The 24742-nt window shown below is 38.5% G+C and overlaps 2 protein-coding genes and 1 long non-coding RNA gene across 3 annotated transcripts in view; all 3 read left to right on the top strand.

Moving 5' to 3' along the window:
- Positions 1–5: 5 nt before the first annotated feature.
- On the top strand, positions 6–7785 carry LOC103505235 (zinc finger and BTB domain-containing protein 49-like). Its single transcript, XM_026820580.1, is given in 3 exon segments — positions 6–1678; positions 3563–3770; positions 7623–7785. Coding segments are annotated over 3 exon segments (1206 nt in total). The 5' UTR covers positions 6–788; the 3' UTR covers positions 7731–7785.
- A 2762-nt stretch (positions 7786–10547) lies between these two features.
- On the top strand, positions 10548–12363 carry LOC113465782. Its single transcript, XR_003390391.1, has 2 exons — positions 10548–10610; positions 10867–12363. It is a non-coding gene; the product is annotated as an uncharacterized LOC113465782 (long non-coding RNA).
- Positions 12364–13415: 1052 nt separating this feature from the next.
- LOC103505234 (beta-mannosidase-like) overlaps positions 13416–24742 on the top strand; it is a 12295-nt gene continuing 968 nt past the window's right edge. The window contains exons 1-9 of the mRNA XM_026820585.1: positions 13416–13799; positions 14861–15010; positions 15074–15157; positions 15608–15759; positions 16233–16342; positions 21168–21426; positions 22698–22863; positions 23572–23768; positions 24191–24310. Coding sequence (XP_026676386.1) covers positions 13688–13799; positions 14861–15010; positions 15074–15157; positions 15608–15759; positions 16233–16342; positions 21168–21426; positions 22698–22863; positions 23572–23768; positions 24191–24310 — 1350 coding nt within the window. The 5' untranslated portion in view covers positions 13416–13687. The remainder of the gene's footprint in view (positions 13800–14860; positions 15011–15073; positions 15158–15607; positions 15760–16232; positions 16343–21167; positions 21427–22697; positions 22864–23571; positions 23769–24190; positions 24311–24742) is intronic.

The raw sequence follows: 24742 nt of genomic DNA, 5'->3' as shown, positions 1-24742 counted from the left end.
GTTACTTCAACCACCCAGAGGACTTTATAGGTGTTGAAAAGGATGACCCTATCACAGTTTACATGGTTTGATAAACAGTTATCAATGTCACCCTTGTCTGTGATATTGGTTGAGCTACTATGGAGGCACTCAACTTGAAGAGATTGCATTTGTCATCAGGTAAAAAGAATGAAACTCAACACGAAAATTGTGTTAACCATCTGTATTTTGTAGGTAACTTTTAGTTGTCTACCTATTTACCAGAAGAATTAGTTCCCTCTAAAAGGCTCTACCATCATCTAGCTAAAAGTAAAGTCCTCAAAATATCTTTTCCTGGAAATAGTAATTGAAGTGACATCTTGTGCTTAGACAGTACCTACTTACCTTTGAAAATATTGGAAGTACATTGTCAGAGCCCCATTGTGCAGAAAAATCAGAGGGGAAAGTCTGAAGAAAATATAAGTTCCCTGTGTACCTACCAGTTCCAAAGTTGAGACTGAAAATTCACCCTAAAATCCTTCAAGAAGATCTTTGTTTATTCCATCAGAACTTAGTTTTGAAATTTTGAACCCACCCTGAAAAAGTCTTGAAGAAACCAAAGCCCAGAAGAAGAAAACTTCAACACCCCAAGTGCATCACAACTTTGGATAAACTTGCATAAAGTGCATCAGAACTTGAAGCAAACTTGCAAAAAGTACATTCATTGTCTTTGAGCAAACTTGCAAAAAGTGCATCATAACCTTAGAAGAACCTTGCAAAAAGTTTGTTTGACCATCTTGTAAAAAGTCGCCAACATTTTCCCACCAACCATGAATCATCTCTCCCAATATCGGAACTCAGCCATCACGCCGCAATCACACCATGCCTCCTCGGCCCACTTCTCAAGCGCCAACTGTCTCCAATCCTTCCCCGCGTCTGCGCGCTTCTCCCCGCACAACTTCATGGAACGCGTCATGCAAATCCCGAACGATCTGTCGCGCTACCAGGCGCAGAGCTTTGAGCAGCAGCGACTGGAGACTCTCAGCGAGTTGGACAAGATTCAAACTATGAACAGCGGGAACTGCTATAAGATGCCCGCCACGAGCAGTGCGGCTGCCAATGTGACTTCATCGTGTGCGAATGGACAGCTGTCTAACGATAGGAATTATCTGTCAGCGAGCAATCTTGTGAGCAACAGCCGCAATGATAGCATTCACTCGAGTTCGAGCAAGTCTCTCAATGATGGTTTCAAAGATGGGTTTAAAGACAGTGGGTTCAAAGATGCAAGCACTTTTAAAGACACTGGAAGTTTCAAGGACACGAGCACTTTCAAGGACACTGGAAGTTTCAAAGACAGCGCTTTTAAGGACGCTTCGCAATTTAAGAACGAGGGCTTCAAAATCCCCACAGCATCTGCCTCGACATCAACCTCTCCCCTGGTGATTGCCAAGTGTATGATTGATGTGAGCACGATGACAGATCCTCTGACTTCGGAAGAGCAGGAGAGGCTGGGACAATGGGAAGGGTTTGCTGCAGTCCAGTCTGGGAATAAGGTGGCCGAATATTTGACCAGTCTGCGGCAATTCTTGAAGGTAAGCTCTGGTATTCTCAAATTTATTTATTTATTTTTTACATGGTTTTCAGGCGGACCTTGTTGGGAAAAGGTTCATAAGAACTTGAGTGGGAAGACGTTAATAAGATGCATACAACACATATGCATGTCAAAGCTATGCTATGGCTATGGCCAATAATTTGATCTGAAATTACTGTCTTGAGAAGTTACTATGGAAACTGAATGCTGTAAATTGCATATTTCTCACCCTTAAAATTGATTATTTAATTTTTTCATTGGAAGTTCTTGCTCACATCTTTTTTTAACTTATTATCTCAGGCATTTCAATCTTCACCAGGTCATGTATGTTCCTTTTGTGGCGGAGCAAATTGCCACGTCTTGAGAATTTCAAATTGCAGACATCACAGAAATACACGGCACCTTCATGTAGAGCAACATGTTCCTTCCAGTTCTGCCTGTGATTAAACTGTTTTGCACAGTATTTGCAAGTGAATCTAATTTCTTTATGAACTTTCAAGTGTACTTTTAGGTTGCTTGCATAGGTAAAACTTTTAGTACAATAAGGGCAAGTGAATGTCTTGCCACTGTGTACAAGACGGATGTGTAACTTTAATGACGAAATATTGTTAAAGCTCTTTTTACATTCACTGCATGTGTGAACTAAATTTAAGCTCTGGTCCAGCATGTATGACGAAGAAAGAAAGTTTGAGTTCTGTTTGATATTTTCCCCTTTTTCATGCGTGATTTTATTTAATATTGTTTTTGGCTTTTACTATATTTATGTTTTTGTAGAAAAAAAAAAACAATTGTAGTAAGTACCTACATACTAGGTACTTAGTACCTACCTAGAAAGAACTTTGTAAGCTCTGGTCCAGCATGTATGACGAAGAAAGAAAGTTTGAGTTCTGTTTGATATTTTCCCCTTTTTCATGCGTGATTTTATTTAATTGTTTTTGGCTTTTACTATATTTATGTTTTTGTAGAAAAAAAATCAATTGTAGTAAGTACCTACATACTAGGTACTTAGTACCTACCTAGAAAGAACTTTTATATGCATGGTTTGTGTCTTGATTATTATTTTATTTTTTAGTTCAGTACTTACCTACAGAAACCTTGAGCCTTTTCTTAGTTTTCTGCACAAATTTCTGTCATTTATGGTCACAATAGGTCAGTGGAGTACGTACCAATAAAATTACAAGTCAAATTGATATTTGTAAGAACTTTTTTTTAGTATGTTGTATTTTAAAGAATATTAAGGCCCGTTTCCACTTGTCGTGAGTTTCATCCGATTTTTTCCGAATGTCCTGTAGGCAATGTAGTTTAAATAAGAGTGTTCCCACTACACACGACACGATTTTTTTCCGAACGATAAGTGGGAACGGGCCTTTCGAAGTTTGTGTTCCTTATGTCAGTTGCTCATATCATTTTTAGTTTTTCTTTAGTTTCATTATTGTTATTTGATTTCTGTCATTTATGGTCACAATAGGTCAGTGGAGTACGTACCAATAAAATTACAAGTCAAATTGATATTTGTAAGAACTTTTTTTTTATTGTATTTTAAAGAATATTAATGCCCGTTTCCACTTGTCGTGAGTTTCATCCGATTTTTTACGAATGTCCTGTAGGTAATTTAAATGAGGGTGTTCCCACTACACACGACACGATTTTTTTCCGAACGACAAGTGGGAACGGGCCTTTCGAAGTTTGTGTTCCTTATGTCAGTTGCTCATATCATTTTTAGTTTTGCTTTAGTTTCATTATTATTATTTTTTGTCTTGAAATCCGATTGTCCAATTACTGTGATAGATAATAGTAAGTCAGCCCCCCCCCTTGGCTTTTTTTTTTTTTGTCCTAGTTAGACAGTCTCGATGGGTGACAGTCCGAATTTCACGAAATTGTAATGTTACACGAAACACTGTTTTAATATTTTTAATTCCTTTCTATCAGTAAAAATATTGTAAAAATGGGATTTCTTCCCCCTAATTATGTCAAAAAAAAAATAAATAATAATAATAATAATAATAATAAAAGAAATAAATAATATTTCGTTTCTCAGGTGGAGCGCAGGCACATTTGCAACATTTGCGGCGCGGGTCTGAAGCGCAAGGAGCATCTGGACCGGCATCAGTTGAGTCACTCGACGGAGCGGCCGTTTACCTGCGGCGCGTGTCCGAAGACGTTCAAGCGAAATGAACACCTCGCCCGCCACTATGTGACTCACTCGGGCGAAAAACATCAGGTGAGTGAAACTTCAATTCAAGCGAATTTTTCTTGTGGAATCAGGGGGTTTTGACAAAATTATTTTTGAACAGGGTTTATACGCGACCTGGAAAACCTGGAAAAGTCAGGGAATCTGAAAATCGGCCCAAAAGTCATGGAAAATCGTGAAAATTTATAGAAAACCAGGGAAAGTCATGGAATTTGCCACCCGGTCAAACAAAAATTAAAAATGTTCTAATTAAATATGGAGTTTTTTTTCCAAAAAACGGCCTGCGGCGCATTTCCCCTCATATTCCTTGACATTCTGCATATTGCATATTTTATTTCAATGAAGGGGTAATCTTACTAATTTTTAAGTACCTCCGCCCCTTAATTGTCTGGAAAACTCATGGAAATTTTCTGGAAAAGTCATGGAATTTCATTCCGGGAAAAGCGTATAAACCCTGTTGAAAACATACAAGAGTTTATTGGTGAGTCACCTATTGGACTCTGAAACGTTCAGACCGAAAGAGGGTTGGGACTAACTTACGCAAATACGAAGAGCAGGAAAAGAAAACTGAGAAGGAATCAAAAGCGCGCAGTTTTAGGCGAAGATTAAACTTTTAAACTCTTTGGAAAAGTGTATTCCGACTTCTTTTACTTGGTTCTTTGTGCATTTTTTTTTTTTTTGCGAGAAAGTTGGAGTATTCTGTGAAAAAAATTGGGGGAAAGTTAAGTACATCTTTTGTACTTAAGAGAAAATTTTGAAAAGGGGAAAAAATATTATTTCCCAAACCAGTCAAAAGTAACTGAAGCTCCTCGATCTCTTAATTGGACATTGTTTATAAAAGTTTATGCAATATTTGAAGTTTGAGCGTTTGATTTTTGATTCCTTCCTGTTTTTCTTCTTCTGTTTCGCTCTCGTGTTTGCGTAAATCGTGCGGTGCGCAGGAGAGGCCCTACGCATGCGCAGCCTGTCCGAAAACCTTCAAGCGGAACGAACACTTGGCGCGCCACTTTGTTACGCATCTGGGTGAAAAGCATCAGGTGAGATTAGTTCAGTATACTTGAGGACTGTGTACACTTAAGGGTGTGAATCTCAAGTGCCTAATTAAGTATAAGGACCCTGATTATGCTTAAGGTTAAGCATTCATAGTTCGATGTCGAAATGTCTTTGATCTTGGCCCTGATATAAAATCCACGTTTTGTTCTGTGCTCTGTATGTGTCTTATGATAATGCTACCCTCAATGTTAGTGAAGCATGCTATACTTTATATCATTGTCTAGTTAGGGGATGTTAAATGGAGAGTAGACTAGCATCTGGCTGTGGGACTATTAACAGGGAGAAGAACAGCTAACCCTAACCAGCCTAGAGGCTTGTCCAAAAGAAAAAGCACAAGTCCTCATCCTCACGATGGTTGACTGCAGTTCAGGACGAGCCAATTAAACATGGCTAGAGACCATCACCCTGGTGTTTGGCTGATAAAAGGAATGTTTTATTTAATTATTTATTTATTTTATTATCTTTCGGCTACCAAATGTATGCTTAGTACCTAATTTGCACAATTTTGTGTTAACTTTGGAGTGTTATATTATTGTTGAGGACTGGAGGTTCATGTTGAAATGATGATTAGCTTGGGCAAACTTTATTTAAATGAGTGATGTACAGCTGACTCTCATTTGCTTATCCTGCCCTCTTCCCCCTTAAATTTTGGCTTGATAAAACCCGTGGATAATTATTCAGAAGCCATGACCATGAAAAAGAAAGTTCCTTTTGCTATTTAACCTAATCCTATAATAACACTGGTCACTGTTCAAATTGTGATAGCTCCTCTTTGCATTTAACCTAACCCTATAATAACACTGGTAACTGCTCATTTGTGACAGCTCCTTTTTTTAAGTGATTTTCCATTGGCATGACTTCTGACTGAGTACTGACCTTTGGTGTTACAGTTTCCTCTGTCAAAAAGAAAAAAAAAGTATTACACTTCCTTCACTTTATTTTTGTACCTACCTCATTCTCAATTACCCAAACCCCAAGGTTTTCTACTTGAGAGAATGATATTATAACAATATACCTATCAAATGATGACAATTTAGATGCTCCTTGTGTTCCAAAATCTAAGAATTAAAGTGAACAGGATAAGAGAAAGCCAGCTGTTACCCCAGGCTGGAATCAAATCTGCTAGCACTTATACATACTGGGACAACTTGTTCTAAGCTGACAGTCTAAACATAAGTAGGAATAGGTATTACTTATAGGTACTCTTCTCTTCACTCTTCAAATGTTGTATGTCTATTCTTCCCGTTGGTCTCATCACTGTGAATTTCATAGGTCTATTGTTACCTTTTATTTATTTTCAGATTTGACTTCAACCACCCAGAGGACTTTATAGGTGTTGAAAAGGATGACCCTATCACAGTTTACATGGTTTGATAAACAGTTATCAATGTCACCCTTGTCTGTGATATTGGTTGAGCTAGTTTTGTTCTGTGCTCTGTATGTGTCTTATGATAATGCTACCCTCAATGTTAGTGAAGCATGCTATACTTTATATCATTGTCTAGTTAAGGGACGTTAAATGGAGAGTAGACTAGCATCTGGCTGTGGGACTATTAACAGGGAGGAACAGCTAACCCTAACCAGCCTAGAGCCTAGTCCAAAAGAAAAAGCCCAAGTCCTCATGATGGTTGACTGCAGTTCAGGACAAGCCAATTAAACATGGCTAGAGACCATCAAATTTGCACAATTTTGTGTTAACTTTGGAGTGTTATATTATTGTTGACGACTGGAGATTCATGTTGAAATGATGATTAGCTTGGCAAACTTTATTTAAATGAGTGATGTACAGCTGACTCTCATATGCTTATCCTGCCCTCTTCCCCCTTAAATTTTGGCTTGATAAAACCCGTGGATAATTATTCAGAAGCTATGACCATGAAAAAGAAAGTTCCTTTTGCTATTTAACCTAACCCTATAATAACACTGGTCACTGCTCATTTGTGACAGCTCCTTTTTTTAAGTGATTTTCTATTGGCATGACTTCTGACTAAGTACTGACCTTTGGTGTTACAGTTTCTTCTGTCAAAAAGAAAAAAAAAGTATTACAGTTCCTTCACTTTATTTGTACCTACCTCATTCTCAATTACCCAAACCCCAAGATTTTCTACTTGAGAGAATGATATTATAACAATATACATATCAAATGATGACAATTTAGATGCTCCTTGTGTTCCAAAATCTAAGAATTAATGTGGACAGGATAAGAGAAAGCCAGCTGTTACCCCAGGCTGGAATCAAATCTGCTAGCACTTGTACATACTGGGACAACTTGTTCTAAGCTGACAGTCTAAACATAAGTAGGAATAGGTATTATAGGTACTCTTCTCTTCACTCTTCAAATGTTGTATGTCTATTCTTCCCGTAGGTCTCATCACTGTGAATTTCATGGGTCTATTGTTACCTTTTATTTATTTTCAGATTTGACGTATCTATTGTCTCCGATGCCCAAGGTACCCATTTAGTTGAAAATCCCAAATTCTTATAGCCTGCCAGAGCGGATAAAGATTTTCTAACCTGATAGAGGTATTACCATCGTTCCTTTTGGAACTAATTTTTAACAACATCCCGCATTAGAAAAGCCGTTTTAACAAAAAAAAAAGCCTATCTATTGTCTCCGATGCCCAAGGTACCCATTTAGTTGAAAATCCCAAATTCTTATAGCCTGCCAGAGCGGATAAAGATTTTCTAACTTGATAGAGGTATTACCATCGATCCTTTTGGAACTAATTTTTAACAACACCCCGCATTAGAAAAGCCGTTTTATCAAAAAAAAAAGCTCTTCTTGCATAAATGCCTTCAATTATATGTCATTATAATCTTTTGTCGCAGGTATGCACGGAGTGTGGCAAGGCGTTCTATCGACGCGACCACCTGCAGAAACATTTCCAGGGCCATCTTACGAAGCGACTTCGGATGGCAGCCATGCAGACCACCTGAGCCATACAGACGCCCGATGATCTCGGTATCGGAATTCCATAAACCCATTCCCATAACGATACACGATACATACGGGCGTATAAGCGTTTACATACGAGTATATTATAGGTTTAGCATGAAAAAAATTAGCACCTCTTTGGGGGTTTGGATTGGGGTAATTTCGAACATACAGACGCCCGATGATCTCGGTATCGGAATTCCATAAACCCATTCCCATAACGATACACGATACATACGGGCGTATAAGCGTTTATATACGAGTATATAATAGGTTTAGCATGAAAAAAATTAGCACCTCTTTATGGGTTTGGATTGGGGTAATTTCGAGACAAGTGTAATTTTGAGATGGTCTCAAGTGACGTACTTCTGTAAACTACATTTGTCTCAAAATTATTCGGATGCCATGACACTCCAAATATTATTAACATAAGATGAAGAGTTTGAGATGTGATGAGAGAAAAAGTTCTGAATTTGTACAGAGATAGCGTTTATATTGAGATTTTGAAAATTCCTTTGGGAATTGCCAAGCGTTTATATTATGATTTCGAAAATTCCTTACGGAATGGCCAGTATGGATATTTCCACAGCCTCCACGACCAAGTGGTAAAGTCCTTGCTTTCCAAACTTGTGGTCGCGGGATCGATCCCAGGCCATTATGGCTTGCCTTCCTCCTCTTACTTTCTAAATATTTTTGATTTTCGTGTTTGAAAAATCATATTTTTATTATTTTTTTTTGTTCGAAAATCATATATCTTCTTCTTTGACTGCACCTTTTCCCAGAAATTCCTATCATATAAACCGATTTCTTGTTTATTTTTCCAAATGTAAAAGTCAGTTGTACATATTTCCTTTACGCTGGCATGACGTTTGTTTTAATACATCTAGTCTCTAAATATGTTCTATTTGCTATAAAAAAATTTATCTAGGATTTTCTAAATAGAACGACCGGTCTAGTGAAAATAACAGTGCATTAAAGGGTTGAACTTTTTTTTTTTAAGAAACCCTCTTTTTTTAAGGATCCTGACTTCGCTGTATAACTACTAAGGTTTTTAGTGACAAGGGTTTTACCCTCCACTCGGTGACAAACTATCCACTTAGGGCCGAATTTTAAACTCGGATTATCATTTAATCCTGGTCAGGATTAGCTTCTAGGAGATGTATTCTATGTGGGAAAGTAATGTTGGACAATTAGTTTGACTAACTAAGACAGGAACTGAAAGTAGTTTAAAAAAAAAATCGTAAAACCTCTCCGAACACTCTAAGCCTAACCGCCCCTAAAAGGTAATCCGGTTTTAAAATTCGACCCTTCCTCACTTAGTCGGTTCTAATAGTGTAAATATTAAATAGATACATATATATTTTGAAATTTAAAGTCGTGATCAAAATTAAGATCTCTTGTCTGTTTGTCTATAAAGACGACTGATCAAAACTCTACTAAAAATTAGCACTAACTTACAGCACTTTAAAATTAAAATGTCCTGGTAGGAAAATGACCTGATACCCTGATAGTCTATTACCCGTATTTGATACCGACCAACCAAATGTCCTTGAGTAATTGAGTGAGTGAGTTAGTGCTAACGGCGAACTATTAGACTAAAGGGGAGTCCACAAGTTTGTTGCTATATTTTTTCAAAGATTTTTTATTTTATTTAGTTTTGCAGATGTCTTCAAGCGTCAAAGTTTTGTTTTCTCAAATTATTACGATTTTCTCCACAGATCTCAAAAATAGACCTGCGTTCTTACTAGCAACTTCATACAGATTTCGCAAAATTTTTACGTCACTACATATTATTGTGCAATGTTTTTAAAGATTTTAACGGTCACATTTTTTTGCGAAATGCCAAATTTGATAGTTTATGGGTTATGTGCGAAGTTGTTATTTTTATGGAACGTAGGCTTAAAACCTTCAGAAGGCTCCCCCTTAGTCTTTGTACATATTATATGCTATCCTAAAATTCTAGTCTTTATTTTACAAATTTTAAAAATGTTTATATATTTTTTAATCTCAGCGCAAACAAAAGAAACTAGTCACCCCCTCTCGTGAACACTTTTGTAGGTCAAATTTAGCTGTCTCTTTTGGTTTAATTATTGAAATAGGTCTCATATTTCATTGGTCGACTTACGATTGTGTTACACGTTTACACTTTACAGCATTATAAGACCAATTGATTTTATCCCCTAACAAACCGTTTATTTTTTAAAGAGATGATTATTTTATTTATTTTTAATCCAAGAGAGATTGTAAATTTGGCCCTGATTTTTTTTTTTTTTTTTTTTTTAAATTTTTTTTCCCCTCCCCCCCGGGTCCCCCCTTTTTTTTACTATAGGGGCACTCTAACAAACCGTTTGTTTTTAAAAGAAAGATTTATTTATTTTATCCAAGAGAGATTGTTAATTTGGGCCTGATTTTTTTGTTTTTCCGAAGCTTTGTTTTTCTGTCTCTCATTCCTTCTTGTTTTCAATTATAAAGCCACTATACCTTTTAGCTGCTAATCCCAGGTTTGGAAAACTTTGATTTCCAATTCAAATCAGTGGCTTGTTCCACAAGTGACTCCACACTCACTTTTTACTCCACGCATAGACTCACACTCTTTCAGATTTCTCACATCGAGGTTTTCTCACAAGGCAACTACCCCAAAGGATGGGTAAAGCTTATACGAATCTACTCCTCTCCAGGCTAAGAACAAGCTGTCCATAGTTATCGGATCTCCCATAGTGGAAGCTGACAGGATCTCGAAATCTCTGGAACACCCTGTACCCCCAGATTGTACCCCGGGTTCTTATAACGGGGAGTGCCACATCAACATGCTTGATTAGCTTAACCAAGTATCTGGATAGGTCTATGTTACAGATGATTAGCTTAACCAAGTATCTGGATAGGTCTATGTTACAGATGATACCGAAAACCTTCAAGCGGAACGAACACTTGGCGCGCCACTTTGTTACGCATCTGGGTGAAAAGCATCAGGTGAGATTAGTTCAGTATATTTAAGGACTGTGTAGTGAATCTCAAGTGCCTAATTAAGTATAAGGACCCTGATTATGCTTAAGGTTAAGCATCCATAGTTCGATGTCGAAATGTCTTTGATCTTGGCCCTGATATAAAATCCAGTAGCTTAACCAAGTATCTGGATAGGTCTATGTTACAGATGATTAGCTTAACCAAGTATCTGGATAGGTCTATGTTACAGATGATTAGCTTAACCAAGTATCTGGATAGGTCTATGTTACAGATGATTAGCTTAACCAAGTATCTGGATAGGTCTATGTTACAGATGATTAGCTTAACCAAGTATCTGGATAGGTCTATGTTACAGATGATTAGCTTAACCAAGTATCTGGATAGGTCTATGTTACAGATGATTAGCTTAACCAAGTATCTGGATAGGTCTATGTTACAGATGATTAGCTTAACCAAGTATCTGGATAGGTCTATGTTACAGATGATTAGCTTAACCAAGTATCTGGATAGGTCTATGTTACAGATGATTAGCTTAACCAAGTGTCTGGATAGTCTGTACAGATGAGTTCGCATGCAATGTTATCCTACTTGATTGTATGGTATAACTTCTGCTGTTTACAGAATGTTGAGTTCAGAGCTCACACCTGTGTCATTAAAATAGATGAGAATAGGTACATATTAGGTACATTGGTAACTAGGATAGGCACAATGGTAGGTAAGTACATAGGTAGATAACTAAATTGGTAGATAATTATGTGCAATATTAGGTATGTACAACATTATGTAGGTGTGTTGGTAGGTATATATTACCAAAACTCCTTCATTTACCGTTCTAATAGGTTCATGCGTACAGAGAAAAGAGACAAATGGAGGAAAATTCCAAAAATACATCCAATCTACCATTATAAAAAGTAAAATGTGAAATTCGATTTTTTCCAGCGATATTTACCACATATTAATAGTAAGCTCCTATAGACACCCACATTTGGGCAAGGGCATTTATTAACAGAAATCTGAATTACCTATAATTAATTTTACCACTTACGAGAAGTTTATTCTAAAAGAGATCTAGACATTTCAATGACTGTACCCCAGTCAGTTCAGAGAATAATAAGGGTAAAATTTCTCCTTCTTGTAAGTCCATTTACTTTCAGTAGGTGATTGTACGAGTATTATCTTCTAGGTAACACTGTTAGATTCCTCATTGCAGCATAATCAGCATAATACCTAGATAGGTAAGATATAATGTATAGGTTTTGTAACATCTGTTGTGTAGAGGTAGGTAGCAGGTAGCATCTCTTTACCTTGCAGATTATTAGCTCGAAACAGCAAAAACAACAGAGCTGTGCCAACTGTTATACTATTTACATTGTGGGATGACTGTTTTTATTATTCCATATTGAAAAATTTGACCCTATTGCATTACTTTCCTTCCCATAGGAAAACGAAAGTAAACAAAACTTGGAGCTGGGAGAGTAATACGTCTGCCTTGTAAGCGCTAGGTCGCGGGACCGATTCTCGCCATAGGCGAACTTGGTTCGTCGCTAAAAAGGTCCGTTCTCGGAACGGCTATCTTTCTCCTATCCTGTCTTCCTTCTATTCGATTTCGGGACGATAAGATCTCCATGTCAAACCTCTAAAAAAGTAAAATAAAACAGCTTTCGTTGTAAAGTAGTTACTTTTATGTAGACTTATTATACCTGTCTACAGATAATTGTATACCTAGAACCCAGGTCTATGGCTATGGATTAGCCTAGCTCACAACCCATCGACCTTTTAAAGTTACTTTTTCGGAGTTTTGACCTCAGATTTGGATTTTTCACAACTTTTTTACGTAGGAATCGACCTTTTATTAAAAATATTTTCCCAATTGCAACTGCTCCATTGTATACCTAGAACCCAGGTCTATGGGTTACATAGGTTGGCCTAGCTTACAGCCCATGTGTGTCTGTCGCTAGCTATGAGATACTGCTGGTAAGAATGAGATCATAATGAGATACTAGTGAATTATCGGTCACGAAATGGAAATATGGGAAGAAATATTCCATCAGCTGGTTTGAATATCACAATTTGTTGTTTTTGTACCTACCCAGGTAGTTGGACAAACTAAAGGTTTAACAGAAGAAAAAAAAACCTAGTTGTGTTAAGTGTACTTAAATTATTGTCCCATATTTAGTACGACTCGATAAATTTTATGACTTGCCACTTGACTTAAAACTCTAACCAAAAAACTCCAGATCCGAAATCCTCCATCTTGTTTTTTTTATCACCTAGGTATTAAAATTTTAAAATTAGTGTTTCTTATGAAGTTATGACTTGTAGGTATTAAAATTTTACAATTCGTGCTTATAGGATGTGGGGGGCGAAAAACTAAAACAACGTACCTATTTGTTTCCATCGTTACATCGATCATTTCCGCTTATCGACCGCCACTTAAGAAAATTTCTACCATTGATCCATAACATTCACATACATAATGTATGTCGAAAAATATGTAGACCTATGTACCTACCTAATGTATTTAGAAATATGTAACTGTGCCCATGTCACAAAGTGTGTTTTTGTCATGATAATTTATGTACCTAATCGCTGGCACTTAACAAATGGCAGAAGAGCTCTGTGCGTTCCTTATGTTTAAAAATTTTTTTAAAATTTTCCTGTTTTTTTTTTTTTTTTTTTTTTTTTTTTTCAAAAAATATATAAGTAATAATAATTAGGTAAATAAAGCTTTTTTTATTCTGCCCGAATAGGACTGAAAAGTCCCCTTTTTGTCTCTTTTTCAAAGTTTTCTTAAAGCTTTTAAAATGACTATTTCCGTGTAAGTTGTACCTTTGTAATTTAAAACCTTTAACTACCGATCGTGCTTAATTATTTTCCGACCTTTTTTTTCCGCTAACCTTTTTGTCGACCTTTTTTCCGTCAAACAATTTGTCGGTCCACCATTCCGAGGACTCGGTTCTTGTATTTTCTGCTGATAGCCGTAGCAGTTTCAATTATGGGGTGGCATTTGCTGGCGTTGGTACTAAGTGCCATCAGCATTGTCAGAGGTAATATTGCCGTCATCGATTTGGGTGGATCCCATTGGACGGTTACCAGCGAAAATAAATGTAAGTAGAAAATATGTATTTTTTATCAAGTTAATTTTGAAATAATTCCTAACACTATCAACATATACGAGATGGGCTAATTACATAAGGTCACTCCGAAGGTCCATTGCATGTGGGCTGTGGGCCTTCGGTCTTTATTCTGCCATCACCATTCGTGTCGACCTTTTTTCCGTCAAACAATTTGTCGGTCCACCATTCCGAGGACTCGGTTCTTGTATTTTCTGCTGATAGTCGTAGCAGTTTCAATTATGGGGTGGCATTTGCTGGCGTTGGTACTTAGTGCCATCAGCATTGTCAGAGGTAATATTGCCGTCATCGATTTGGGTGGATCCCATTGGACGGTTATCAGCGAAAATAAATGTAAGTAGAAAATATGTATTTTTTATCAAGTTAATTTTGAAATAATTCCTAACACTATCAACATGAGATGGGCTAATTATATAAGGTCACTCCGAAGGTCCATTGCATGTGGGCTGTGGGCCTTCGGTCTTTATTCTGCCATCACCATTCGGCTATAGCTGAAGCCGCTACAACAACAATTGCATTTGGGCGCGTAGGTACCTTAACATTGCCCTAGGCCATTGTTAGCGGGATAGGTATACTTCAGATACGGAAGTTGGTGTAGTGGTTCGATCCCAGTTCAAGCCACAAAATGGAATTATAATTACCTTCCCTCCCTTTTTTCTTGTGGACCTAAATACCTAGGTAAGTAGTGATTTTCGATGGGAAGAAGCCTTAATTTAACAATAATAGGGAAATACGTAGGTAGGTACCTACTTTGTTTTATTTATTTACTTGAATTCATTGTTCCTGTCTATTTTCGTTTTTTCCTTAGCCATATCCACTGAAGCCACAGTTCCGGGCGGTATCTATTCGGATCTGAGACGCACACTGAAATGAAGAGGAAGACTTCTGATAGAAGAGCGTGGAGAACTACAAACCAATCTCAAGATTGATAGTTATGATGATGATGAGGGAAATACGTAGGTAGGTAGGTACCTACTTTGTTTTATTTATTTACTTGAATTCATTGCTGCTGTCTATTTTCGTTTTTTCCTTAGCCATATCCACTGAAGCCACAGTTCCGGGCGGTATCTATTCGGATCTGAGACGAGGCAATATCCTAAAGGAAGATGTCTATTATCGGGACAACGATCTGAAATATCGCTGGGTGTCCAAAACAGGATGGACTTACTCGACCGAATTTGAAGGTAATTAGCCAAACTCAGCCTTAGGCAGTCTCTCTCTTTTCTTCTCTTCTTTATTTTTTTAAGAGGAAGATGTCTATTATCGGGACAACGATCTGAAATATCGCTGGGTGTCCAAAACAGGATGGACTTACTCGACCGAATTTGAAGGTAATGAGCCAAACTCAGCCTTAGGCAGTCTCTCTCTTTTCTTCTTTATTTTTTTAAGTGGTTTGATAGAGGGAACTTTAACTGTCAAGGTCTTATCGTCCGGAAAACGAAGAGAGAAGGAAGACAGGATAGGAGAAAGCCAGCCATGCCGAGAACGAGCATTCCGTTCAGGATAAAATCCGCCCCGGGCGCGAATCGAACCCGCGACTTGGAGTCTCGTCTACTTTCTCGTACGTGCGTGTGCCCACCTTGTGTGTTTAGGTACAACCTTGTATATAATCTATATCTATTTATCCCATCAAATATACAAGTAGCTATACGATTTTTTGTTTAGACTACTGAGGTGCGGTGTCTTTTCAGTCCTATTTGGGCAGTACAGGATAAGTACCTTAAGGTACATTCTATTCTACATTCTACTTTCTGAACACTTTTCCCTCTTCCTTTTTCCAGTGACCGACAAGAATTTCCTGGCGTTACCCAACCAGTTCCTAGTGTTCCATGGTGTGGACACCATTGCTACCATTTATCTGAATGATAAGGAACTTGGCAAGACAGACAACATGTTTGTCCGCTATCGGTTTGACGTTAAGGACAAACTTCAGGTAACTTTTTGTTCTTGGGCCAGCCACTCACTATCAGGTAGACCTGACTGGTACAACTGATCTAGTCCGCCTGTCAGGTCTACCTGATGACCACACACACTATCAGATAAAACCTGACAGGAGGACCTTTTCAGGTGTACTTGTCAGGACTACCTGCTAGTGAGTGGCCGGCCTTAGAGCTCTATTATTATGTGGACAAATTCTCAAATAAATGAGATTAAAATTCCATGTCTCCGTTGAGATTGAACCCACGCCCTCCTGTTTACCAAGCGGGCGTCTTAACCACTACGCCACCGGGACGTACCTTGTGGACATGAGGAAGACGAACTTTTTTCTCTCTAAATAATTCTTTTTTTGTTTACACAAAAAGTCCACTCTGAGCTCATCAATACGCAACTTTTGACATATCAGGCGTTTCGAAATTCGAAAAAAAAATTTCCATCCCTATAGTTTCACTCCACCCTACTGTACAGATGAGTTCGCATGCAGTGTTATCCTACTTGATTGTATGGTATAACTTCTGCTGTTTACAGAATGTTGAGTTCAGAGCTCACACCTGTGTCATTAAAATAGATGAGAATAGGTACATATTAGGTACATTGGTAACTAGGATAGGCACAATGGTAGGTAAGTACATAGGTAGATAACTAAATTGGTAGATAATTATGTGCAATATTAGGTATGTACAACATTATGTAGGTGTGTTGGTGGGTATATTTAACTTAGCAAAACTCCTTCATTTACCGTTCTAATAGGTTCATGCGTACAGAGAAAAGAAACAAAAAGAGGAAAATTCCAAAAATACATCCAATCTACCATTATAAAAAGTAAAATGTGAAATTAAATTTTTTCCAGCGATATTTACCACATAATAATAGTAAGCTCCTACAGACACCCACATTTGGGCAAGAGAATTTAATTACAGTAATCTGAATTACCTATAGTTAATTTTACCACATACAAAAATACCATCAGATAAAACCTGACAGGAGGACCTTTTCAGGTGTACTTGTCAGGACTACCTGCTAGTGAGTGGCCGGCCTTAGAGCTCTATTCTTATGTGGACAAATTCTTAATAAATCAGATTAAAATTCCATGTCTCTGTTGAGATTGAACCCACGCCCTCCTGTTTACCAAGCGGGCGTCTTAACCACTAGGCCACCGGGACGTGTCTTGTGGACATGAGGAAGACGAACTTTTTTCTCTCTAAATACCTAATTCTTTTTTTGTTTACACAAAAAGTCCACTCTGAGGCAACTACCACTCAAATACCCTTAACTATTGACTTTAAATAATTATTGTATTCTTATTAGATAGATATTGTGATAGAAATTAGTGTCCGCCCTACATTTCAACTGTTTTCAATGACTGTACCCCAGTCAGTTCAGAGAATAATAAGGGTAAAATTTCTCCTTCTTGTAAGTCCATTTACTTTCAGTAGGTGATTATATATTATTATTTTCAGTACGAGTATTATCTTCTAATAAGTATAATAACATAGGCAACACTGTTAGATTCCTCATTGCAGCATAATCAGCATAATACCTAGATAGTAGATAGGTAAGATATAATGTATAGGTTGGTAACATCTGTTGTGTAGAGGTAGGTAGCAGGTAGCATCTCTTTACCTTGCAGATTATTAGCTGGAAACAGCAAAAACAACAGAGCTGTGCCAACTGTTATACTATTTACATCGTGGGATGACTGTTTTTATAGTTCCATATTGAAAAATTTGACCCTATCACATTACTTTCCTTCCCATAGGAGAACGAAAGTAAACAAAACTTGGAGCTGGGAGAGTAATACGGTCTGCCTTGTAAGCGCTAGGTCGCGGGACCACAAAGGGTTCTCTCTGCTTTTAAAGACCATGTACAAGTCCTCACGATGGTTGACTGCGGTTCAGGACGAGCGAGCCAATTTAACATGGTGTATAACAGAGACCATCACCCCGGTGTATAGCAGATACAAAAAGACAACTTTTCTTTATTCTGCTATCGCCGTTCGGCGAAAGCTAAAGCCGCTACAACAACAACAACAACCTCCGGAGTGCAAGCCTAGTGTGATACGCATTCGGTTACAAAGGCTACTTCTTTACCACAAATCATTTATGGATGTTATTGATTTTACCTCTTAGCCAGGGTGTTTCAACAATTCTATTCGCGATCTAAAAAATACCGGTAAATCGTGAAGTTTGACGTCACGGCATACGCTCCCGTAGGCGATGACGTCATAATTCATGTCTCCCGCTTCGTTTCGGTCTGCCTTGTAAGCGCTAGGTCGCGGGACCAATTCTCGCCATAGGCGAACTTGGTTCGTCGCTAAAAAGGTCCGTTCTCGGAACGGCTATCTTTCTCCTATCCTGTCTTCCTTCTATTCGATTTCGGGACGATAAGATCTCCATTGTTACAATTCTGTCAAACCTCTAAAAAAGAAGGGGAAAAAACAGCTCTTGTTGTAAAAAGTATAACGTATAGGTAGAGGTACTTATAACTTATAGCCTTATGTCTGTCTACATCTAGTTGTATAATTGTATACCTAGAAGCCTAGAACCCAGGTCTATGGGTTACATAGGTTGGCCTAGCTTACAGCCCATGACATGCTGCGTAAGATGCAAGCTTCGTTCGCTTGGGACTGGGGTCCCGCTATGCCCTCTGTCGGGATCTGGTAAGTTCTCATTGTACACCGGAGGTCCAAACTATCCAAATTTTCGTTTTCCAAATCATCGGAGGTCCCAATTCTCGACATAGGTGAGGTTTTTTCGTACTCTTATCATCATTTAACACTAGTCGCTACTCGATTAAAGTAGCTACTCTATTGTCCTCACGAGGCTGAGGGCACCCCGAACTGCAAGCACAGCCAAAAATAATCCGAACCCGCGACCTCCGGAGTGTCTGGATAGGTCTATGTTACAGATGATTAGCTTAACCAAGTATCTGGATAGGTCTATGTTACAGATGATTAGCTTAACCAAGTATCTGATAGGTCTATGTTACAGATGATTAGCTTAACCAAGTATCTGGATAGGTCTATGTTACAGATGATTAGCTTAACCAAGTATCTGGATAGGTCTATGTTACAGATGATTAGCTTAACCAAGTGTCTGGATAGTCTGTACAGATGAGTTCGCATGCAATGTTATCCTACTTGATTGTATGGTATAACTTCTGCTGTTTACAGAATGTTGAGCTCAGAGCTCACACCTGTGTCATTAAAATAGATGAGAATAGGTATTACGTACATTGGTAACTATAGGTGGGTAGGTACAATGGTAGGTAAGTACATAGGTAGATAACTAATTTGGTAGATAATTATGTGCAATATTAGGTATGTACAACATTATGTAGGTGTGTTGGTAGGTATATATTAGCAAAACTCTTTCATTTACCGTTCTAATAGGTTCATGCGTACAGAGAAATGAGACAAATGGAGGAAAATTCCAAAAATACATCCAATCTACCATTATAAAAAGTAAAATATGAAATATTCAATTTTTTCCAGCGATATTTACCACATAATAATAGTAAGCTCCTACAGACACCCACATTTGGGCAAGGGCATTTATTAACAGAAATCTGAATTACCTCTAATTAATTTTACCACTTACGAGAAGTTTATTCTAAAAGAGATCTAGACATTTCAATGACTGTACCCCAGTCAGTTCAGAGAATAATAAGGGTAAAATTTCTCCTTCTTGTAAGTCCATTTACTTTCAGTAGGTGATTGTACGAGTATTATCTTCTAGGTAACACTGTTAGATTCCTCATTGCAGCATAATCAGCATAATACCTAGATAGTAGATAGGTAAGATATAATGTATAGGTTGGTAACATCTGTTGTGTAGAGGTAGGTAGCAGGTAGCATCTCTTTACCTTGCAGATTATTAGCTGGAAACAGCAAAAACAACAGAGCTGTGCCAACTGTTATACTATTTACATCGTGGGATGACTGTTTTTATAGTTCCATATTGAAAAATTTGACCCTATCACATTACTTTCCTTCCCATAGGAGAACGAAAGTAAACAAAACTTGGAGCTGGGAGAGTAATACGGTCTGCCTTGTAAGCGCTAGGTCGCGGGACCAATTCTCGCCATAGGCGAACTTGGTTCGTCGCTAAAAAGGTCCGTTCTCGGAACGGCTATCTTTCTCCTATCCTGTCTTCCTTCTATTCGATTTCGGGACGATAAGATCTCCATTGTTACAATTCTGTCAAACCTCTAAAAAAGAAGGGGAAAAAACAGCTCTTGTTGTAAAAAGTATAACGTATAGGTAGAGGTACTTATAACTTATAGCCTTATGTCTGTCTACATCTAGTTGTATAATTGTATACCTAGAAGCCTAGAACCCAGGTCTATGGGTTACATAGGTTGGCCTAGCTTACAGCCCATGTGTGTCTGTCGCTATGAGATACTGCTGGTAAGAATGAGATCATAATGAGATACTAGTGAATTATCGGTCACGAAATGGAAATATGGGAAGAAATATTCCATCAGCTGGTTTGAATATCACAATTTGTTGTTTTTGTACCTACCCAGGTAGTTGGACAAACTAAAGGTTTAACAGAAGAAAAAAAAACCTAGTTGTGTTAAGTGTACTTAAATTATTGTCCCATATTTAGTACGACTCGATAAATTTTATGACTTGCAACTTGACTTAAAACTCTAACCAAAAAACTCCAGATCCGAAATCCTCCATCTTGTTTTTTTTATCACCTAGGTATTAAAATTTTAAAATTAGTGTTTCTTATGAAGTTATGACTTGTAGGTATTAAAATTTTACAATTCGTGCTTATAGGGTGTAGGGGCGAAAAACTAAAACAACGTACCTATTTGTTTCCATCGTTCCATCGATCATTTCCGCTTATCGGCCGCCACTTAAGAAAATTTCTACCATTGATCCATAACATTCACATACATAATGTATGTCGAAAAATATGTAGACCTATGTACCTACCTAATGTATTTAGAAATATGTAACTGTGCCCATGTCACAAAGTGTGTTTTTGTCATGATAATTTATGTACCTAATCGCTGGCACTTAACAAATGGCAGAAGAGCTCTGTGCGAATTCGGTACTAAACCGAACAGTTTGGTCGTGTAGATACTCGTACCTCGGTATAGGTATCCAGGTGCAGTGCAGTTCGATATATCTAGGTACCTACCTAGTTTTTTTTTTTTTTTTCTTTTTTTTAACTAACTCGGTGTTGTTTGGTGACTTACCTTGCGTCTTAGGTATTTTTTTAGGCAGGCAGGTAGGTAGGTAGGTAAGTAAGTAGGTACCTTTTTTTCCCAAGTGGTTTCTTTGTATGAGTTTGGTGCATATTACCTTCTTTGGTACCTGTTAGATAAAAAAAAAAAAAAAAAAAAAAACAAAACAAAACAAAAAAAAACAATTCTATTCTAATCCCTCAGGAAGAGTGTAGAGTTGGAGGGATACCACGTGGCGCGGATCCGGGACATTCTCACCGACATCACCTATCACGAGGACCTGAAGTCTTGGCACCTCTCGGTCCGTGTCATACTAGAGGCTGGCCTGTCCCAGGCTGTCGTGAAGGCTAAACTGACCGCTGAGTTGGCTGTAGGGAAGAAGCCACTCCGGGTGGATAGTTTGGTGAATGCTGAGCCTAGCCATGGCGAGATTGAGGTGGTGTCTACCCTTATGGTGCTGGCGGTAAGTTGTGCTACCTCGCGGAAAAGTTTTTCCTGTATAATCCTAAGATCAACATTGAAAAGTAAAATGGAAGCTGCCTGCAAAATTTGAGCGACCTGTTGCTATAGGTAAAGTCGTGAGAGGCGTTAGTTCCTTTTGACCTTTTTCCCAGTATAACCCTAAATAGCGGAAATTTGATCCGGAATAACGGCCAAACCGTACCTTCTGGAAACAGGGCCCAAGGATGTTTTCGATCTACATAATATATCGAATCTCTGAGCCAAGTTCGAACGACTTTGGCTGAAATCTAAAGGCCTGGGCATTGTTAACTCTTTTTGAGCTTTTTCGAAGTTTTGGCGTTAAATAGCGGCCGAACCGTACATTTCTCAAGGTCCGGCTCGCGGACACTTTTGATCATCATTAATAGTGGAAGCTGTCTGCAAAATTTGAGCGACCTGTAGCCTGTAGCTAAAATTAAAGTCGTGAGAAGCGCTAGTTCTTCTTGAGCTTTTTCCCTGTATACTTAGTAGTATAGATAGTTGAGGGGAGTTTCATATTTTAGGATCTGACTCTTTTTTTAAGTAGCCAGGTACTTCACGATATAAATTTGTTGGTACTTCTCACAGAATATAGACATTGATGACGAGCATGTAGGTACTTACCTATTAGAGACATGTACCTACGTGTACTTGCCCTATCGTAAATAACGTTTATTACACATGGGGTGATAATTGGCATGTTTTTGTGATAATTGGCATGTTTTTGTGAAAACATTTGACATAGGTAACAGATAAGTGCTGTCATCTGTATTACAAATTTATTACTTAGAGAAAAATGAAAATAAAACTATATACCTTGGAAATATTTTAGGATCTGACTCTTTTTTTAAGTAGCCAGGTACTTCACGATATAAATTTGTTGGTACTTCTCACAGAATATAGACATTGATAAATTACGAGCATGTAGGTACTTACCTATTAGAGACATGTACCTACGTGTACTTGCCCTATCGTAAATAACGTTTATTACACATGTGGTGATAATTGGCATGTTTTTGTGAAAACATTTGACATAGGTAACAGCACTTGTATCTGTATTACAAATTTATTAGATACTTAGAGAAAAATGAAAATAAAACTATACCTTGGAACCGCTTTCCGCTTTCGCATTACTTCTAAGCACATTCTTTTACATTCATGCCTATCTAAGAACGGAAAAGCTTGAACAGAAAATGTCCGCCCTAGCAGTTATAAATACAATGACTATAAATTGAACTTTTTCTATTCTTCCAGAGCGAGGTAGAACTTTGGTGGCCCAATGGGTATGGAGAACAGCCACTGTACAACTTACAAATCACCCTGGCGAGTGGTGTAGAAATGTCCACTAAGTCAATCAAGATTGGGTTCCGCACTGTGGAACTTATACAGGATCATGTTGATCCTAACCACTTAGAGAAAGGTAAGATTTCAAGTGCCAGCCTAGTTAGGCGTAGCACTAGGTCGCGGGTTCGATTCCCGCGTGAGCCGGACTTTATTTTCGATAAGATTCGTTCTCGAAATGGCTGACTTTAGGCTGGCTCAGGATATGAGATCCTGAGCCAGTCTAGTTAGCTTGGAGGATAGCACGTCTGCCTTGTAAGCGCAAGGTCACGGGTTCAATTCTAGCCCAGGCCGGACTTTATGCTAAATAGATAAGATTCGCTCTCGGAAAGGCTGACTTTCTCCTATCCTGAGCCAGTTAGCTTGGAGTGTAGCGTGTCTGCCTTGTAAGCGCCAGGTCGAGGGTTTGATTCCCGCCCAGGGCGGATTTTATCTTACACAGATAAGATTTATTCTCGAAATGGCTGGCTTTCTCCTATTCTGTCTTCCTTCTCTCTTCAATTCCGGGACGATAAGAATATAGCTCCTGGAAAGGAACTTAGAGCTTGAGATCTTTATCAGGACCGTATTTAGATGGTGCTCATGCCCCCCTAAATATGGCCCGCGAACATTTAGGGACCCCTAATTTTACCACATAACATGCATTTAGGCAGACTCCATTTGTCAAGGGTCTAGGTTTTCCTTGCCTTGGGATCAATTTGATTTGAAGAAAACATTTACTGACCTTCCCCTCCTGAGGTCTTGGATACGGGTCTGAACCTTATATCTACCTCTGTGTTTCTTCCAGGTCGCTATTTCTACTTCGAAGTCAACAAGGTGCCCATCTATTCCAAGGGCTCCAACTTGATTCCAGTGGACGTTCTACCCGAGAGATCCAACAACGAGTCCACTATTCGAGACCTCCTCGTGTCAACTAAGGAGGCTAACATGAACATGCTACGGGTGTGGGGAGGCGGAGTGTATATGAGTGACTATTTCTATGAGGTAAGCTCAGGGACATCCACTAATAGACGTAGTGCGTAGTGGTCAAGACTTACCACTGAGAGGTAAAATACAAAATAAATGCCGTTTCTTTGTGTTATTTTATCACAACTTTTGTGCTCACTGCAGGATTTTCCAAATATCTCATTGATCTAGAACCCAATGTTTGCCTACCATGCTGGCACCGGTCGCTATGCGCATTTATAGTACATAGCTACTCTTTTTCCTCATGAGGCTAAGTGGGCCCCTCAACAGCCAGTCACGGAATCAACCATTTGCATGGTACAATTTTTTTCATCTCACCGGGAATTGAACCCGAGTTTCCCGAGTGGAAGGTGAGGCGAGGGCAGTGACCAACGACACCATGGGAGCTGATCTATGCTGGCAGTATAATCATGGTATATTCTATTCTATTTATGTTTCAGACATGTGATGAGCTCGGCATACTGATATGGCAAGATATGATGTTTGCCTGCAACAATTACCCGGCCACACCTACGTTCCTGCAATCAGTACGGTCTGAAATATCTCAGACTGTCCGAAGGGTACAGCATCATCCCTGTATAGCGGTATGGGCGGGCAACAATGAAATGGAAGGTGCTACCATACAGAAATGGTAAGGGAAAAAAATTGCCAACATTTTTTCCCCAAAATAAAGATGGTTGATAGCGGGAACTAATATTGCTAAGGTCTTATCGTCCCGAAATCGAAGAGAGAAGGAAGATAGGATAGGAGAAAGCCGGCCGTACCGACAATGAACATTATCCTTTCAAGTTAGAATCCGCCCCGGGTGGGACTCGAACGCGTGGCCTAGCGCTTACAGAGCAAGCACACTACCCTCCCAGGCGGGTGATGTATCTTCACAAGAACCAATTCATTCGGTTTCTCTCGCCATCATAGATCTGCTTCTAAAGATTAACTTTTGAAGCGCCTAAAAGGGGGGAAATGAACTTTTGAATATAACCTTTAGATTCTTT

This window comes from Diaphorina citri, unplaced genomic scaffold (assembly GCF_000475195.1).
Source record: "Diaphorina citri unplaced genomic scaffold, Diaci psyllid genome assembly version 1.1 scaffold158, whole genome shotgun sequence".
NCBI lineage: Eukaryota > Metazoa > Arthropoda > Insecta > Hemiptera > Psyllidae > Diaphorina > Diaphorina citri.
This window is presented reverse-complemented; position numbering and strand designations above follow the sequence as displayed.